The sequence below is a fragment of the Acromyrmex echinatior genome, chromosome 6 (genome assembly GCF_024713525.1).
Source record: "Acromyrmex echinatior isolate Ae372 chromosome 6, ASM2471352v2, whole genome shotgun sequence".
Classification (NCBI taxonomy): domain Eukaryota; kingdom Metazoa; phylum Arthropoda; class Insecta; order Hymenoptera; family Formicidae; genus Acromyrmex; species Acromyrmex echinatior.
Window position 1 is genome coordinate 9,911,970 of NC_141857.1, and position 20,874 is coordinate 9,932,843.

The 20,874-nt window shown below is 34.1% G+C and overlaps 2 protein-coding genes across 4 annotated transcripts in view; both read left to right on the forward strand.

The window, feature by feature from the left end:
- Nucleotides 1–19,188, forward strand: part of Rsod (superoxide dismutase family protein Rsod) — a 271,460-nt gene extending 252,272 nt beyond the window's left edge. For all 3 annotated transcript variants that reach the window (XM_087407501.1, XM_087407503.1, XM_087407502.1), the window contains 2 exons: nucleotides 18,492–18,647; nucleotides 18,763–19,188. In XM_087407501.1, the coding sequence (XP_087263627.1) occupies nucleotides 18,492–18,647; nucleotides 18,763–18,848 (242 nt within the window). In that variant the 3' untranslated portion in view covers nucleotides 18,849–19,188. The remainder of the gene's footprint in view (nucleotides 1–18,491; nucleotides 18,648–18,762) is intronic.
- Nucleotides 6,697–7,288, forward strand: LOC147909381 (uncharacterized). The gene is made up of 2 exons (XM_087407441.1): nucleotides 6,697–7,083; nucleotides 7,157–7,288. The coding sequence occupies exons 1-2, from the start codon at nucleotides 6,697–6,699 to the stop codon at nucleotides 7,223–7,225; spliced, it is 456 nt and encodes a 151-aa protein (XP_087263567.1). The 3' UTR covers nucleotides 7,226–7,288.
- Nucleotides 19,189–20,874: the final 1,686 nt, after the last annotated feature.

Here is a 20,874-nt window from a genome sequence, read left to right on the forward strand (position 1 = left end):
TAGGCGAGGTATGATTATGCCGATAAATTTTAGATTGCTGGCACGCTAGACAAATGCGGGCCCACTCTTTAATGTCCTTAGACATGGAAGGCCACACAAATTTTTGCGCAATTTGCTGGTGAGTCGCTCTGCCGCTTGGATGCGACATTTGATGCACCATGTCAAAAATTCGTCTTCGTAATGATCTAGGAATGTAAGATCTGATTTCTTCTTCTGAAGTATCACAGTAAATATTGGATGCTGTTTCCGATAAGGTAAACTTTTTGAGCTTCAAAGACGTTGAAGTTGATGTAGATTGCTTCAGTTGTTGCAATTCATCATCCGAGGCTTGAGCTTCTGCAATCTCTTACATATCGAGACTAGTTGGCATCACGATAGTGTCGGCGCGAGATAATGCATCTGTTATAATGTTTTCGGCGCCTGAAACGTGACGTACGTCGATTGTGAACTCCGAAATGAAGAGTAGTTTACGAGTTTGTCTTGGCGACATCTGATTTCCTCTTGAATGCATACACGAGGAGTTTAGGATCCGTGATAACGTGAAAATTTCGTTTCTCTAACATATATCAAAAATGTTTGATAGCCATATAGTTAGCTAATAGTTCGCTATCATATGCACTATACTTTGTTTGTGTAGGCATGAGCTTCCTTAAAAAGAAGCTGAGTGGTTGTAAAAATCCGTTGCTGTACTGTTGCAATACCGCGCCGATTGCTTTGTCTAAGGCGTCTGTTTGCAACGAGAGCGTTGCCTGTCTGGAAATGCGAGCGAGGTGGCTTGAGCGAGATGTTCCTTAAGGGGATGCTGGAGCGAAGGCCGAAGTTGATCAAGGTCGATATTACAGGTTTTCATTTCCAATGAAGCTGCTTACGCCCTCTGAGTTAATATGATCATGCAGGAAATTCGATCGATTAATTATCGATATTTTTATTCCGTTTCCTACATTACCATCTTAATAGGGACGTGTATTAGGGTCGGTTCCACAATGTAAGATTTATTTTGGAAAATTTTCCAATTTTAGAATTGAAAAAAAAATAAACATAATTGAAGTTAATCTTATATTTGTAGAATCGGACCTTAGAAATTTAGTTGCATTATATACATATTTAGTTGTATTATATACACATGCAATGTAGGCCGTGTTCTAATATATATCACCAGTACTAAAAGTCTGTAATATACATAAAATACAGATTTTTAATTAATAGATATATCGATACGAAGCCGTAACAGCACTTTTTTCTTACATGCAATGCCATTTTAGGTTACGATAATATATTATCATAAATGAATATCATAATATATATACATATGGATATTCATGCAGATACTCTCTATGTCCATTTTTATGCAATATTAAAATTTTATATTATAATGTGTATAATGATATATAAAATGTAATTCTAATTGTATATAAAAAGACATTCATGAATACGAATTACAATTACATTTTATGTATATTATAATATATGTGTATATACACAATACACAACAAATATTATACTATTATTGACATATTAGTGAAGACATAAACATGTTAGTGAATTAATGATATATGCAATATTAAAATTATATTTTGTACATTATTGTATATATGTACATTATAATACATATAAAATATAATTATAATTTATATTCACTAATAATGTTTTGTTATATTACAACAATGTTAGAATTATCATAGTATAATGTACATACAATTTTCTATATTAGATATATAGTTGACATATTAGTAATGTATAAGTACTATAAGTATCTATCTCTTTTTATTAGACAGAGTAAAAAGAGTTACATTATGTATGTGCAATGTCATTTATATATATGAAACACGTGTCCATATATTGACAGTAATATATATTACATCTTGACTAAACCCTAAATGATATTGATCATAGAAAAAAGTGATACTACTAACTGTATTTCGATATTCACTGCGAGTACTGAAAATACGTAACTATAGATTTTCAGTATTGACAGTGTACATTGACACATGGGCCTAAGCATTTTTCCTGTTATACAATGTCATTTTAGGTCAGGATGCGATATGTATTAGCTATACATAGATATATTGTATTACACATATAATATACATAGCTATACCATTTTTTGCTATGTTTAATAAAAATATGTAGAAGTTAATCATGTTAAAATATTAGTGATGTACTTAAATATAATACACACATAGGCAATATTGTACAATATTGCATATATATACTATAATGTGTGAATATACATACGTTGCAGATAGAAGTTATCAATACTAAGCTGTTTATGCATTCCCTGTGTTTAAATGTGCAATATTAAAATTGTATACATATATAAAAAAAAAATATATATATATACACATAAAATGAGGATTTATCAGAGGATTCATAATTTGATTTTTTTTTAAGATGTTACGTCTGATCATCGGCGTTTGATTATCGTTAGCTTTGATTTATGTTAGTTGTATGTATAATATATTCTGATATTGAAAATATAAAAGCATATATCACTAATATTTGATCATAAAAAAACATATCTCTTTTTATTAAACGTAGAAAAAAGAGGACATCAGTACATCTTTTTGTTACATGTAACAAAAAGAGATGAAGTAGCTACACACGTATGTGAATATGAATTAGAAATATATTTTATAATGTACACATCATAATGCACATAAAATAAAATTCTAATATTCACTAATGTGTCTATATATTATATCTGCATGAAAAACTAAGTATGAGTAACTTCTATCTCTTTTTATTATAGGCCTTCTATAATAACACATTAGTTACAAATCAGAAATCAGAAGCTAAAAATTGATCAATCACAGCTAATTTTTAGCGATTTTTGACTTCTTATTTATGGCTGATTTATGGCTTATAATTGTAAAAGGCCCATTAAACATAATAAAAAGAGATGGAATAGCTACATATGTATGTGCAATGTATTTACGTACTGACAATACATGTTACATCCTAAGTTAAAATGACATTGGGAATAAAGGAAAAAGTGCTATTACATTACACGTGTATTTCAAATACATGGTTGCATCCGAAAATATATCTAAGTCACAGTCAGTGTTCATTTAGTAAAAATATACTTATTGTAACTTGCTGTTAGTCAACGTACATTGACCTGTAAGTGTATATATTTGCTGTCAGATGCTAAAACACTTTGAATATGATATACAGGGTCCGGCAAAATGATCTCCCACATTTTAATCTTTAATAAAAACGCCATTGTAAATGCTATTTGGATTTTATTTTTATTAACTGAAAATTTATGCTATGCCATTTGTTTTTATTGAGTTTTGAAAATTACAGAGTCCAAATGGCGACCATTTTTTTCGATACACGGCTAAGAGATCGTTCAACTGCTTCTCTTACAGCTGCAACATTTTCAGGTGTCCGAACACTTCTGGGTCTACCAGTTGATTTTCTTTTTAAAGCTGAACCTGTAGCTCTAAAATTTGAAACCCACAACAGTATTGTTTTGCGATCTGGAACTGGAGCATGTCTACCAAGCGCGAAGTGAATACGAAAAGTTCTTTGCGTCGTAATCACAGATTCGTTACTTTTCATAAATGTTTCGATAACGAAGGCATGATGCTCGCCCGTCCAATTCATTAACTAACTTAATTTTTATAATGTTGCTTTATAGTGTCAAATAACTCTATTAGAGCTGAAGACAATTGTGCATATATGGAAAAACTTTTGAAAAATTATTGCGTTACATATTTGCATCTTGCAAAACAGCATAAAGTAAATATGCATATAATTCAATAAAAATGTTTTATAATGAAGTGAAAAAATTCTGGAATATCTTATATACATTCATTTGTAAGTATTGTGACTATATTCTCGACCGACGGTACTTCGTCGCTTTTATGTTATCGTAATTCGACAATCAGTACTTTTATCTCGATGTTCTACGTCGGTAGCTTTGCATTGATTATCGCAAATTTTCTCTAACTCAAGTTAGGCGCCAGGCACGAGTAAGCATGCTACTCTTCTAAATTTTCAACAATTATTCTCAATATTTCTTAGCTGCGACGGATGATAATCGACAGCTCAGTCTCGCACGGATAGTTATTTGGAGCGGGAACAGATCGGAAGGCGAGAGAGAGTATAAGAATTATTACTGATTAATAATGAAAGAATAACAGACATATTTTTTACTTGGACGAAGACAATTACAATAATCTTATTGACTATGTAATTTACGGTCGTTAGAATGATTCGTCTCGGTTGTAATATGAACTCGCTGTAATTGAAAATTATCGAGTCTCGTAACACGAAATAACAAAAAGAATGTATTGCGTCAGAAAGAACGATACCTGTTCTTTCTATATACTGGACGGCAGATGGTAGTGCTCGAATTGCGAGCACGATATACTTTGTATTCCCATGTGCCCATTTTGCATTCATTGAAAAAATTATTAAATATTCCGTGGAAGAGTGTGACGTGATCTAAAGACTATGAAAAAAACATGAAAAATCACGAGCGAGTGAAACGCGAAGTTGGAGCATTGCGGTCAAATCGTTACTCTGATGAAGTGTTTCGTGTGGCAGCAACGAACAGCTCAAAAAATTCTGTCATGCCAAGCGTACGCGTCTCGCCGTTGGACATAGACAATCCATGATGGCGAGGATCGCGCGATTTGCAGGTGCAAAGACGCAATTGGACGATGTTTCATACATGTTGGTGGTGCGAGAAAGATCTCTCATCTGGAGAAAGAGCGATTGCCGCATTCGAAAAATCGTGTTCTGACCGGTGCGATGGTCAACGCGAATTACATCGAGCCGCAGCGATTTTTAGAAGACATTGACAATGTAATGTTCGAACAAGTGCGAGACGCTATAGAAAGACACGCTAGTGTGAAAGTGAACACCACGTCCAACAACGAGTTTGCGACGAACAACAAATGCGCCATTAAGAGTATAAACATTAAGAATATTGAGATATATCGATGCACCGATTTGCGCGAGTGATACGAGCGGCACGTCATCGAGCTCACATTGACGTCGCTCGAAGAGTTCTAAGAACGCAACAGCGGGTGGGCATTGTCACGTATATTGAATTTGACTATCAACGTGAACAAACTAAATTCTATTATACAGGGTTGGCCATATTCGACGGAAAGATCTGGCAAATCTCTTTGAACCCTATTAAATGATTTTTAAAATGAACAGCAAAAAATGTGTTTTTTTCCCATGATTGAAAAAAAAACATCTTTCCGTCGAATATGGCCAACCCTATATACAGAATGCCACATCTAACTCTCGCGGGAAATATCGACAAAACAAGCGATAATCAATATGCATTTGACGACAATGCATGCTTCGCTTTGTCGGTGATCGCTGCTCTGTACCCGATTGAAAAGTATAAGTACAGAGCCATCGAAGCGAAAGCCATCGTATCCGCATTACATGACAGTGTTAAATCTCACGAACATTATGTTTCTAATGACTTTAAAAGACATTCCAAAATTCGAATGTTTGATAAACGTGTACGGCATCGAGAATAAACAGCCTTCCTCTACAGCTCACCGATGATTGGAAGAAACACGTCAACATGTACGTGGAAGATCCACGCGACGACAGTCTCGGCCACTTTGCGTGGATCAAAAATCTATCACATCTCGTGAGATAATAACTTATCAGAATGGAGCAACAGAAATTTTTCTGCGATCGGTAAGTACACATGAAAAATTATAATTTTCTTCAAATGACAATAATAATAGTGATAGTAATAATTTTTGTTTTTTTTCAGATGTCTTCATTACTTCAATTCGAACGAAAAATTGTAGTCACACATAATAGACTGCGAAAATGACTGCGCTATCCGAATGCCGAGCATAGATGACAAGTGGCTCAAATTTAGGAATCATTGCAATAAGGAACGCATCCTATTCATCGTCTATACCGACTTAGAGTGCGTTCTACGAAAGACGGAATCGACAGGAAAGACGCATTGTAGTACACATATCAATGAAATATTGAGATATTTGAGATGTCGATGAGATATTTAGTATAGGATACTACGTGCGATGTTCGTATAACAACACGTTATCAATATATTGGTTTCGTCGCGATAAAAATCGCATTGCGTGGTTTGTGCGAAAACTCCAAGACTTGGCGCATCGCGTGAAAAATCTTGTATTCGCTAACGTGCTCATGGAATCGAAAGAACAATGGGAGACGTATCGTAGCGCGACTCGTTGTCACATTTGCGAGAAACCGTTCGCGCCGGACGACATGTGGGTACGTGATCATTGCCACATCATCGGTAGATACTGTGGTCTAGAGCATTTAAACTGTAACTTATCATTATAATTTCGTCAGGTATATTGTTTACATTTATATGTAAAATATGAATATTACTATTATGTTTTATGTTGTACCATTTATTATGTATTACTATTATTTTTCATTTAATGTATTATTCATTTATGTACGTATTTTATATCTGTATATTTCAAAACAAAGACGGAAGGGATAATAAAAATATTTTATACGTTTGTATACTTATATTGATACATTTGTTTTATCTATACAAAATATATGATTGAAAATTTTGTCAAATGACAAATTGTTTTTATACGTATTTTATATCTCCATGAGATACACGTCCAGATGAATAGCGCGATGCAACTTGTGCTCGCAGAACGCTCCAGCGATGGATTTTCGACGAAGTCCTCAAGTAGATAGGTTATGAGATTGGTACACTGCATCTTAATGATTGTAAATCCTCGGTGGTCCAATTTGGATAACCGGCGTGTAACCCTTCTCAAAAAACAGTATGAATTTCATGCTCACACTACGGGCTGTGCGCTCTCGAACGATTATTTGAAGGCGCGCGAATCTACGAGTTGCGCAGTAGCAAAATGTATCTCGCACTTGTGCCATCCTTTCGACATTCAGGACTTGAATGCCAAGCAGTATATACCGAAGGTCGTAGTGTTAGCGTGTACGGTGACTAAATCGATCGCGTGTGGGAAAAGCTTTCGGAAGACGGATCCGGAAGTTCGAACCTATCGTCGCTGCGACGAGCACAACAATCAACCGTGGCAGTGGATGCACATCGATCCGATACCGAAGGTAAAGGGCTGTAGCGAATGTCAGCGTCGGGCAGTGGTTTGTTAAATTGAGCGATAAACGCGCTTCTTTTCAGGATGCATATCCCAGGCTACCAGTTTTGCGGCCTAGGCACTCGGCTTACAAAGCGATTAGCCAGAGGTGACACGGGCATAAATCCGCCGTTGGACGCGGTGTGCCGAGAACACTACATTGCATTTTCTCGGAGCAACGATCTTACCGATAAACACACGGCGGACAAGGTCTCGCCGATAAAGCGCTAGAATACGTCACTGCGAGAGATTCGGCTCTAAGCGAGAGAGCCGCCGCTGCTGCCGTTTGGAACACAATGAAAGCCAAGACCAATAGTCGAGCATGATCAATCAGTATAAACATGAATCGAAAAAGAAGACGACGAGGAAAAAGACAATGAAAAATCGGACTACTACCGAGGCAAAACGAGGCGGCGTATTACCGTTTCTGTCAATGTTGGGCGCCTTTTGGGTCCTTGATTGGCGTAGTCGCCATCGTGGCGAAAGCGATAAACGATAGCAAAGTCACGCGACGTCAGCTCGAGGAGCTGCAATATCACGATCGAATGGAACAGGGTCGCAAATTGTATCTCACTCCACAGAAATACGGACGCGGATTGTATCTCTTTCTTACAAACGTGAACAAGACGTAGCAGCGAAGAAAAAAAAACATAAAAGAAAAGAGAAAAATGCCCTCGGGCAATTACCAACATGCAGTTGGATGTATGCGCGTACCGTACTTTAGAGGTGTTTTCATGCGTAACGCGTTATCGACGAGCGGCCCGCGCCAAAATGAAAGCAGTATCATGAATCTAAACGATGCGACGGAACTCGATATTCACTGGCATACATGAAGAGGAACAACCACGTTTTACCATTGAGTACTTTGATAATTTCGATAATTCTTCTGCTGCTCAAAGAACAGGTATGATATTTCGGGAACATATTACGACGACAGAATACAATCACACCCATCAGACGTACAATCAGAGCTTCTGTGGATAGACGTGTCTGCGATTTCTACGAACGGTCGATGCGCGTGAATTTAAAAAGCTCAACGAGGTGCCGTGAAATCTCAGTATTGATCGAACGCTTTTTCCGTCATGTCGTTGACACTTACACTGAGCGGAAAGAGCAACCTCCTCGCGGCGAACTACTTCCCCGCGATAGATTTGAATGACGGCGATTACGAGCTTAGCCTGACAATTTTTCAGACTTATCACACGATACCGAATGGAAACAAATCGAACAATAAATTTTATTTCGACAAAGGCGACACAAAAATTATAATTCCCGAGTGTTCGTACGAAGTACGAGACATAAATAAATTTTTGAAACGTGCGATTTTACGGAAATTTTCGCATCGCAACGCGTCTTATACCGATGATGCATCGCACAGCGACAACAACAACAATAACAATGACGACGATGACGAGGATGTGGAATATCCGATAACACTTTGTGCAAATTACAACAAGATGAAATTAGATGCGCCTATAGAATAAACTTTGGCAAGCCCAACAGCATTGAATCGCTGCTGGGATTCTCGTCGAAGCGTATACTGTATTCGTGTCATCTTCGATCACGAAGATGACACAAATTGAACGTGTCGATCAACATAATGAACGTAAACGTTATTCGCGTAGAGTGTAACGTGACCACGGATGTGTAGCAATGGCAAAGGTGCGCACACGATACACGAATTTTTGCCGAGCGTACCGCCGGTATATAAGAAAAGGCCTGCTCAGATTATTTATGTGCCAATCACCGCACGGAGCATTATGGATTTAACGATACGCATCGTCGACGATTGTTCAATTTTCACGGAGAAGAGATCACCATCAGATTGCACGTGCGACAGCAGCAATGATAACGCAGGCGTGAGATGCTCGTATTGAACGAACGAATAGAGCGCACACAGAGAGATAACGAACACTCTTCACAAGGCCAGTGACATTGCCGCTCGGTAACATTCGCTTTCCAACCGCATCACCAAGAAAAAACTCAGCGCGTCGAACATTAAATTTTTACAGTCTTTGGGATTCGCAGTGCGCAATTTTTGATATGATTGATATCTTGAATATTACCGATAAGCTGACGATCGCATCGTCAAGATTGAGACTCACACGTACAAGCCGTTCGTCAATACAATATTCGAATACAGCGATGAGATAAGGATACCCATACAGCAACAGGAAAGTTTTCTCTACGTCGAAGAAGATTGATGGTGAAAGAAAAAACGATCAAATGACAACGATGTTTGTAAATAATTGCGTAGCGTTCATGTTTATGAAATTCGATATGAACTCAACGGTGTGGAAATTGACCGCAACAGAAACGTTGGCATGACTAGCTCAAGAATTCCGCATTGATAACATACAACAAAGCTTTGATTGTGCTGAACGCTGAATGGAACTCTAGATCCGAGGACTTTTGCGTACCGCTTAGCATGCTCTTAGACTTTTGCGAAGATTACAAATGTATGATCGTCAATGCTCGTCACGAATTGATTTTGATACGAGCGCGCAAAGATTACTTGGTGGTCCTGTAACGGAATCTGAGGTTAAATTATTTAAAGTACAATGGTGGATGCCTCACGTTGCATTAAACGAGATTAATAAATTATAAATGCTGCATTGGAAAGCGATCGTTATTTGAATATGAGTTTTCGCTCGTGGGATCTGTATAAGCATCCTCTGTTACAGAATATCAAGCATTCATGGGCTATCAAAAAGGCGACTCAACTTGAGAAACCGCGATACGTTATCTTTGCTCTGCAAATCGGAAAGAATATCATATCACGAGATGTTAGCGTATTCGACGATTGTAATTAGAATAACATGATTAGAATAACTTTATCTAAATTAAGCGTTTTATCTGTACAATGGATTTAAATCTGGATTTTGACAAACAGAGATGCGCCGTTTGATATGTATGCGCGTTTTTGTAGAGTATGTTATAGAATCGATTACTTCAAAGCGCTATTCAATGTGCTCTCTTATTTACCGAGAAAGGGCCTTTTGTGGTCATTGATTGCTCGCGACAAAACGAATCAAGAGTGCCACTGTAGACGTACGCATAGAATTTAACTACAAGGAGAATGTGCCCGCAAATACAACAGTCTATTTTCTCATCATACACGATCGCGTGGCTTAGTATAATCCGTTGACCAACGTAGTGTGTAAGATCATCGTAAATTGCAACATCAACATTTTTTAGAACTTTAAAGAGAGAGAAAAAACTGGAGTGAGACGCAGTCTCAAAAAATTACTTGTGATCAATACTGACTTTTGTTGATCTGCAAGGATTCATCGTTAACAAGAAGTTATCGTGAAGGAAACAGCGATGCTGAAACAGGGGACCGTTCTCACGAATTACATTTTTACGAATTCCGTGCCATGGAAATTTTTGACAAGATCTGACAGGTCTTGCGCTTCTTAACTTAACACCATGGGAGGACGGGAGGATTCCGTAGAGTGAGGCGAAACGTCTGATTACGGCGGTTGTATTTGAAGATGATGCTATCGTATATGTCAAGGGACGCGTGAAACAAATGTAGTTTCAAAGAACTTGCTTCTGGACGATGAGCGAGAGAACGCATGTACATCAAGATCTTGGATGCAGTTTATGAAGCATGAAATCTTTATCTAATTTAGATGTTATTAATACTATGCGGACAACATGTTAAGAATTGCGCGTTACAAAATATATTGAAAATATGTAATTGGTGGTTGCAAAAAAAATTTTTTTTTTTAAAGTACGTTAACATATTTATTATTTCTTTTTCCTTTCCTTCGTAATACATATATGTATATACATATGTATTGTATGTATGTATGTATGTATGTATGTATGTATGTATGTATGTATGTATGTATGTATGTATGTATGTATGTATGTATGTATGTATGTATGTATGTATGTATGTATGTATGTATGTATGTATGTATGTATGTATGTATGTATGTATGTATGTATGTATGTATGTATGTATGTATGTATGTATATATGTATGTATGTATGTATGTATATATGTATGTATGTATGTATGTATGTATGTATGTATGTATGTATAAACTCGTGACAAAGAAAATACGTAGAAAAACGCGATAAAACGTGTTACAACACATTCGAAATTCTTGGAAAAAGGGAGATGGCCCGCCTCTTCTTTGATTTCAAAAGTATTCATGTACGTCACAATTTACGCGGATGCGATCAGTCTTGCGATACTTGCTTATACGAACGGTTGACAAAAAATGTATTTTATCAAAAGAAAGCAGTGCATCGAACGACGTGAAGAAGGAATATAATGTATAAGTTTTAATGTTCTATAAGGAGTATGACTTTGCTCATGCGGTTTTTTTCCGAAATTCGAGGCTTTATTGTAAAAAACTGGTTATACATTTATTTATTCAAAGTATTGTCCATCGCTGACCACTACTTTTTCCCATCTTTCGGGCAGCATACGAATCCCGCGTCGAAAAAACTGGTCATCTTTTGAGGCGATCCACGAATCGATCCAATTTTTTACTTCTTCATGAGACCGGAAGTGCTGGTCAGTCAGGTCGTATGCCATTGATCGAAACAAGTGATAGTCAGAGGGAGCAACGTCTGGAGAATACGGCGGGTGGGGTAGGACTTCCCATTTCAACGTTTCCAAGTCTTAACCACTTTCGCAACATGGGGCATTGTCGAGCATTATCATGCTGCAAAATCACTTTATCGTGTCTCTCGTTGTATTGCGGCCGTTTGTCTTTCAATGCTCGGCTCAAACGCATCAATTGCGTTCGATACTGATCGCCTGTGATTGTTTCAGTCGGTTTTAACAGCTCATAATAAACTACGCCGAGCTTGGTCCCACCAAATACAGAGCATGATCTTGGAGCCGTGAATATTCGGTTTGGCCGTCGACGTGGAAGCATGGCTGGGAATTCCCCATGATTTTCTGCGCTCGGGATTATCGTAATGAACCCATTTTTCGTCCCCAGTCACAATGCGATGCAGAAAGCCCTTCCGTCTTTGCCTTTCAAGCAGCTGTTCACAAGCAAACAAACGTTGTTCAACATCTCTCGGCTTCAACTCGTACGGCACCCAATTTTCTTGCTTCTGAATCATTCCCATGGCTTTGAGACGTTTTGAAATGGCTGATTGAGTCACTCCTAATGATCGTGCCAATTCTTTTTGATTTTGACAAGAGTCTTAATCAAGTAATGCCTTCAATTCTGCATCTTCGAAAACCTTCTCTCTTCCACCGCTATGCTGGTCTTCGACGTGAAAATCACCGTTCTTGAAGTGTTGAAACCACTTATGACACGTTCTTTTACTAATAGCGGCTTCACCATAAATATTTGAAAGCATTCGATGAGCCTCAGCCGCAGATTTCTTCATATTGAAGCAGAAAATTAAAACCTCCCGCAAATGACAAGAATTTGGCTCGTAAACTGACATTTTCAATCGAGAATAACTTTATGATGCAGACACAAATCGACTAATGTTTCTAATGGGATTATGTTGACAGATGCCCAAGTTTATCGTGTGACGTCTATGGTCTATTTATTTCGATCACTACTTACCGCTAAAACCATCTATACGAAAACCGAATGAGCAAAGTCATACACCTAATATATAATAAATAACGTTTTTTTTTCAACATTATGTACATACACAGCATAGAACGTCGCGCTGCTTACTGAGCAGATGTTACGACTTGATAAATATGGGCTACAAATTTTTGGTAATTGGAATCAACGTTGGTCGCCGAGTTATGTGAAGATAACTCTGGGAGATCATCGCGGACATGAACTGTCGTTGTCTCTCGAAACGTGGAAGGGCCTCTACGAGCTGCGATGAAATATTTACAATATGCTTCGAAACAAATACAAAGACAATTTCATAAGCGTTGGACCTCTAACGGCTAGAGTTTGCATGCTGAACGATATTACGCTCGTACGTCTCGATTCTTCGTCCGTACGCATGATGATGACCGAAACGGCGCTACGTCGTATGTTTAAATTTAGGTGTTTAAGATTGATGTAACATTCAAACGATTACTCGTTGATGCGGTCGATGTCAAGTATATGCGAATCTCCAATATCGTGTCCAAGAACGCTATATGCGATAGCGACATCTTCAAAGGACATCAGTTGCGAACTATTAACTTTAGTTTTTTAATACATACGAAAAATTAGTGTAATAAGATGTGAATAAAAAAAATTCACTCGCATTACTATATGTATATGTATGTACATATATATAACCAAGCATTTTATAAATTTTTTAAGATTAGCAATATATTATAGAGCAAATTAATAAATCGATATGAACTCAGCTAAATGTTTATTGCTACACAAAATACAGCTTAAACAACAGATGTTTTGACCTTACACCCGGTTTATCATTCTATTGTTTAAACTGTATTTTGTTTAAAATTAATAATAAACATCTATCCCTTGATTTGTATCCCTTGATTAATAAAGTTATAAAATATATTCTAATTAGGTTCTCTCAATGATGCAGGAATTTAGTCCCATACCACTATGTATCAAGCTCTGGAGAATAATACGTATACATAATTTATTCCACAAGCTCATTGTATAGATAATACTAATACTACAGTACCATTTTCTCTTATTGGCGATAAAGGTTTTCCACTTAAAAGTTACTTAATGTGATCATTTGTTAAAAAAAATTTGCTGAGTAATGAGCAGCAAATGTTTAATTATTGATCATCAAGAGCACGACGAGTAATCGAAAATGCATTCGACATTCTCGTTGAAGGGTAGAGAATTTTACAGAAGGCTTTGAATTTAAAATTGGAAACTACAGAAGCTATAGTACAAGCTGTAACAGCTTATTTACATTATATTATAATTATTGGATTAAACAATAATCAATATTTACATAGAGATATTGTGGATCAGAAAGATCCTAATGGTGAAGTAATAGCAGAAAACTGGAGAAATTTAGTAAGAGAAGATGGTTTCGTTGCTTCTTTGGGACGAGTTGGAACAAACGTAAGTGCATCTGCTGTTATAAAACAGCGTGAAATATGAAAACTCCCCCAAAGTTTTTTGGAAGTCCTTAATCATTTCTTGCGGTTGGAAGCTTTTTAAATAGAAATGCATGAATTTCAGTTTTTTCTATTTTTACAAAATATCAAAGGTTATGTGCTTTCGGTGGCTGTCACAAATATATTGATTGTCATGTATAGTGAAAGGTTTGAAACTACTAGAAATTCACGGCACATTGGACGTAGTAACATCTAATGTGTCATTCTAGGGACTTATTAATTAACCTAGTATTTTAATATTTACAATATGTTAAACATATACATATAAGGTCCACAACTACCCTCTTATGATATGTTGAAGTAAAAAAAAATATATGTTATTGGGTCTTGTAACACACAGTTTATTAAAGGAACAGAGGCGAAATACAAATCATAATATTAAGCTGAATACAGAGAACGGAGAATATATAAAAAGTTGGAATAAACGAGATGATGCTCGAATACATAAAAGAGAATCGGAATACAAGCTCACAGTTGTTTTTAAACTATTTAAAACATAGATGATTAATAAAGTAGTTACAAAGTTATAAACTAGAGTGTGAGAACTATCTACAATATATGTTAAAAATAAAACAATACTTTCTTAAAACACGTCGAAATAAAAGCATAATACATATATTGAAAATAAAATAATATTAATAAAAGTTTTAATAATAAAATTTTCAAACAAAAATAATTATCTCTCCTCATATTTTTGTATTATTTGTAGTACTTCTATGAGACATTGAGTTTTATGTTTATCAGGAACCTTTATTTTAAACCTTCTTCTAAACATATAATTACCATTTTTATTTTCGTTAGACTTTTGTGATGAAATTGATTGTACAGCAGCAGATATTACAGAAAACGCTCGGATAATTGTTGGTCAATTAATTGATCCCACGTTTTGCAAAAGTATTCAATTCAGGTGAAGTACTTTTCATAGTCTTAAATGGAGAACTTATTGCATTTTGTGCACTAAAATTTGTTCTCGGAAAGTGAATCTTATTGTTAGATATGTTAGCTCAATTACTGCTGCAGAAAAAGCTAAATAATGCACTAGGAGGACGACTCAGATTGATAATCAACTGTTATAATTATTTCATTTTCATTTAGTATGTTATTTTCTGGAAATTTTTACAAGATTCATTTTTATATTAATAACTGTAAAATAAATTTACTTAATCTTTTATTTAAAAGATTAATACACACATACTTGCCATACCTTTCTCATTTTTAATGCTATGGTCTGCTGTTAGAGAAGGAACAGATATATTAAAACTTGAAGAATTATCTACACTGTTAGAAATGTAAGAGCTTCCTTTAAATGGTTATGAACGAAATTAAAAGTAATGAATGATTTAACTGAAAATTAAGTTACAATAATTAAGTAAGTTACTTAAATGTAATGAACGTGTACATTAAATTTATGAAATTTAATGAACTTTTAATAAAATTTTATGAAAAGTTAAAATTAAATTTCATAAATTTTCATGAAAAATATATTAAATTTTATGTATATGTACACAAATATATTGTACTTTTAAGTTATAGATTACATTAAATTTTATGTAATGAAATTAAATTTATGTTATTATGAAATTAAATTCAAATTGTGTAACTTAAAATTTAATGAAATTTAAGAACATTTGTAACAATGTATGTCAATCAGTAATGATACTGAACAGCTCAATCGACATGATAGTGATATTATTATTTTTAAAATAATTTTAAAATAAAAAATAATAAGTAAAATGTAATAATATCACAAAAATATAAAAGCAATTGTTTATGTGTTATATGAGGAAATAAAAAAGGCATCATTTTATATAATTCCCTTTTTTTTTTAGATTGAACCTAATCCCAATGGCAATAACCTTTTCCAAATTTTCTAGCTTTTTTAGTAAACATATTTCTTAATGACAACCAACATTTTTCCATCGCATCAGCTATAAAAAATTAATTTGTCATATATTTGTAATATAATATAATATTTATAATAACTTTTTTCAAGTTTTTACCTGTCATATCTATGTTATATAAATTTCTTAATTGTTCTGATATTACAAATCTTTTTTTTTTATTAATATTTTTAAAATTAACGTTTTTTTTGTCATAGAAACATGTATTATCTCGAAATGTATTATCTACGAAATTAATAATAACTTCATCTACAGTTGTTGTTCCCATTTCGTTTACTAGATTAAATTGCACTGTCGATTGTTACGATCGGGAAAGAATTGAAATTGATCATTTTCTATTCCGACAACAGCCGACAATTCAGTGCGCATGCGTACGACGCTCGATTCCGACATATAACTGATTGTAGAACAGGCCTAAAGCCTGTTCTAAAATAAGTCGTATGTCGCTACTGGACGTCTGGCGCATGCGTCTTGGATTGTTATTTGTCGAAAGTAGTCGTAATCGAATGTTGTTTCTGTCATAACGCAAGATGATCAGATGAAATATAACCTTCGGACACATTTGTGTATGAATAAACAGATATTTTTATACGGATATATGGATATATTTATATTATATTATGGAATTACTGAATGTAGATGAAATAATTATTGATTTTGTTCGCAAAAATCATTGCTTGTACGATAAACGCGATATTAAAAATGTTACGCGGATTTTAAAAATGTTAGCAAAAAAAGAGATCTATAGCAAAAAATATCCACAAATTTGAGAAACTTTTATGATATAAATATGTCAAGTAATTTTTGTTTGTTAAATTATTATTATTTAATATAAAAATATTTTGTAATTTAATTCTTTTGTATAAAATTTAAGAAATGCCTATAAGAGCTGATACTGGGTGAATTCGTGTATAAAAATTTATTCAAGTTTAATAACTTAAATAATATACGTTTCGATCATCGTTTTGATCCTTTTCAATATTATAAAACTAATTAAATCAATACATAGTAGTCGTCAAGTAAGTGGAATCATTATTCTATAATACAATTACATGTGTTGTCCATATGTGGTTGTGCAAAATTTGTTATAAGTCCGAGTACCAGTATACATTTAATTTCCAGATTAAACGATAAGCATTTGTAACGCTGCGTTTAATATTGACATATTGCTTCGATGTCATTAAAATGTCAGCAATTAATATCTATTCTTTACATTTGTTCCGATCTTCCGACTTCGATCAACGACTCAATTGTAGAATAGCAAGTCGTATTTATGTGCGACATACAACATACGACAAACGACTAGCGACAGCAGACATCGACATACGACTGATTGTAGAACTTATGCACATACACATGATAAGGTTTCCCGACTGATTGTAGACTAGGCCTAAAGAAATCTGTAATTTTTTTCTTTTTTCCAGCTTTGGACACGAAATATACTAACGCCAGGTACATTAGCATGTATATTTAATCATGAAAAAGGAATTTTTATTTTGTAAAATTATTACGAAGAAATCAAACACGAATAAAAACATTAAAAATGATATCGGTAATATTGGTGGCTTCAGCATCCTTTTAAATTGTTGAATCTTGAAATGAGTTTTTCAGTGTACGCATTGAACATCTCTTCCAGCAACCAATAATTAAACATCTTCTATTCTTCTATATTTCTTCTTATTGCATTCTTACAAATTATATCCCACTAGTCCAATATGAATAGATGATATGACGCGATTATATTGCACACAGCGCGTTGCATACACGACAATATTGCACACAGCACAATGTATACACAATCATATTGAACATAGTGCATTTTTCATACTGCTGTATTATACATAGCGCATCGCAAATATAACTGTGCATACAGCGCATTGGACACATAATCGTATTACACACGTATCACCTAAGGCATTCATTCACAATTAAATACTCCATCATTAGAATTATTAACGCTTTTAATTGCCGCGAAGGATTGCGACTGGCGATGGTGAATTAGCAACGTATTACAGAATACTTTTAAATGGAATGTGTGTATAATACAATATGTACAATCCGCTGTGTACAATATGTTATTGTGTACGCAATATGTTGTGTATAATACAATCATATGTACAACACGATCATATGTGCAATTCACTGTGTTGTATATATAGCATATAGTACAATGTGCAATGCAATGTGCGCAATAAGATCGTATGTGCATCGATCATGTGTGTAATGCGCTGTGTGTGTAAGGTTGTGTGTAAACGAAGCTATAAGCTATTATTTTTATAGACAAATTTATCCCTCCCTAATAAATATATGTATGTTTCAAATCGATAAAAATGACATTGGATATTTAAATAGTATTTTTATTGAAAAATTATAATTTAAACATATTATCAAATTTAATTAATTATATCTCTATTTTAATTGTATTTTCAGGTCCAATTGCTAATAAATTAGAGCAAGATTTCAGTAAACTTTTATCCCTTGGTAAACTCGAAGCTCCCAGTTTATATATTCCCGGATACACACCAATAAAAAGAAAAACTACATTAGGACATCGACAATGTGGCGTACGCGATTCAGATGATGAAAGTAATTATAATCAATTCAAATAGTAAATAAATAGTATTGTAATTAAAACAATAAATTAAGTAATATTATCATTTTCTAATCCTATTATCAACATTATGATCAATATTTGTTACAGACTTCAACGTCCATCGTAGTACGTCTATCTCATTGCTAGCAGATGTGTTTTTAACATTTTTAGTAATAGTAAATAGTGTAACGTAATTCAATACTAAATCTAATAATAATAACTATATGTGTGAAATATTGTACTTATTAACACATTGAGCGTCGGCGACGCACACCGTGACATCGACTACTCGATAGCCGGTAAACACACGGTGTGTCACGGTGTGTCAGCACCAAAGATTTTAATAATATATTAAAATAATTAATCAAAATTCTCAATTACATAAAAAATAATTTTCAAACATTGGATAGATTTAAACTTTGACTCCTGCGGTACACTTATAAAAATTGACCAACACTCAATGTGTTAAAAAGTAAATTATATAAAATGAAAGAAATGTATTTCAAAAACATATTAAACGTTTTTTATATGAAATATTCTAAATTAAACACCTGATTTACGTAGGTCGCCTGAAAAGTTTTGAGCCTCAACATGAAAATGGCAATACTTACCAAAACCATTCTGATTCTATAATACAATCGTACATACGGCATAAATGCCTAGCCATCTGAATTTACTAGAGTATCGAAGCATGCTCAAGACGCGTATTCCTTCCTAAATATTTTTGTATTGTAATGGTAATTTGAAAAACGATAATTCAAAATTGAACTTTTAAACTAAACGTATAATTTATAAATAAAACTTAATAATTAAAAAATTTTTAAATAACATAGTTATTATCCCATTAATTATGGGATTATGAGAGAAAAAACATATAAGAATTTATATTTTTGAGAAACTACTGGCAAAGTTAAAGTGGCTAGTAATTAATTATTTATTTTAATAAATGTGTATGATTAATTAGTTTGAAAAAATAAGAAATAATTGCAGAATGTTGTGTCTAATCGTGATTTTATTTTTGTAAAAAGAATAATACTACATTATTCTCACATAACAATATGTTATCAAAAAAGTTTCTGAAAGATATCTCATTTCTGAATCTGATGACTTAGAGAAATTTCTAAAAAGTCATAAAGATATCTGAATGTTGCGTTTCGCGGATTTCCTCCGTGTCCAGATCCATTCTTGGAATGCCAACGTTTCGTGAACCTTGCAATCCATTTTATCAGGGCGAGGAGCAGCTTGATACTGAGCTGTTCCTCCGGGCCGTTCTTTTTTATATTACGCTACTTGTTGGAGTGGTGGGGGAAATTGGTCAGTCTTCAATAACCGGAAGAATGATTTTCTATATTTTATTTATGTTGTAGCCATTATCTTTATTTAGATTGTTAGGGTGTTTTTTTACTCTATGGCTTCTCTATACTTTCTTGAAAAGTATGATGTAATAATGTAAATTTGGCTATTGTGATCGTTTTGTCAAACAGTATTTGATGTCCTGTTTCGATGTTGTGTTCTAATAATGCTGATTGCGTGATGTGTTTTAGCCTGATATCACATTGGTATTCTTTTATTCGTAAGTTGACTATTCGCCCTGATAAAGTGGACTGCAAGGTTCACGAAATGTTGGCATTCCAAGAATGGATCTAGACACGGAGGAAACCTGCGATATGCATAATTTTCATATAAAAAGTAACCGTGGAATCCTTAAGAATAATATCTGAATGTTATCTTATGCACCATTTTTTGAAAATAGAAAGATATCACAAAAATGATTCCTATAAGATTTCTCAAATTACATGTCTTTATAATATCCAAAGTATATTAACATATAGAGTTCGTATTTATGATGTCTAAAAGAAATCTGTTATATATCCAAAGTCTGAAAGGTTATTAAAAGATGACTTCAGTAAATTTTTTAGTTGTTTTTAAGACTTCTTTTTGATATTTTAGCACATGTAATGTTTAATAACATTAAATATCTGAATTAATTTTTTTACTAAATTGTATGACTATCAATATACATTCCATTTATGTGTATTGCTGTCAGTATATATTCCATTATGCCTGCAATGCTTGCCATGTGATGTGTTCAAGAGCATTATTTTTTATCATAGTCCCATTTGAGGACTTGCTTACAAAAAATATTTTATGAGTGTTCGTCAGAACACAAGTTATATTTTAGCTATATTTCTCATAATACCGCACCTTTTATCCCATATG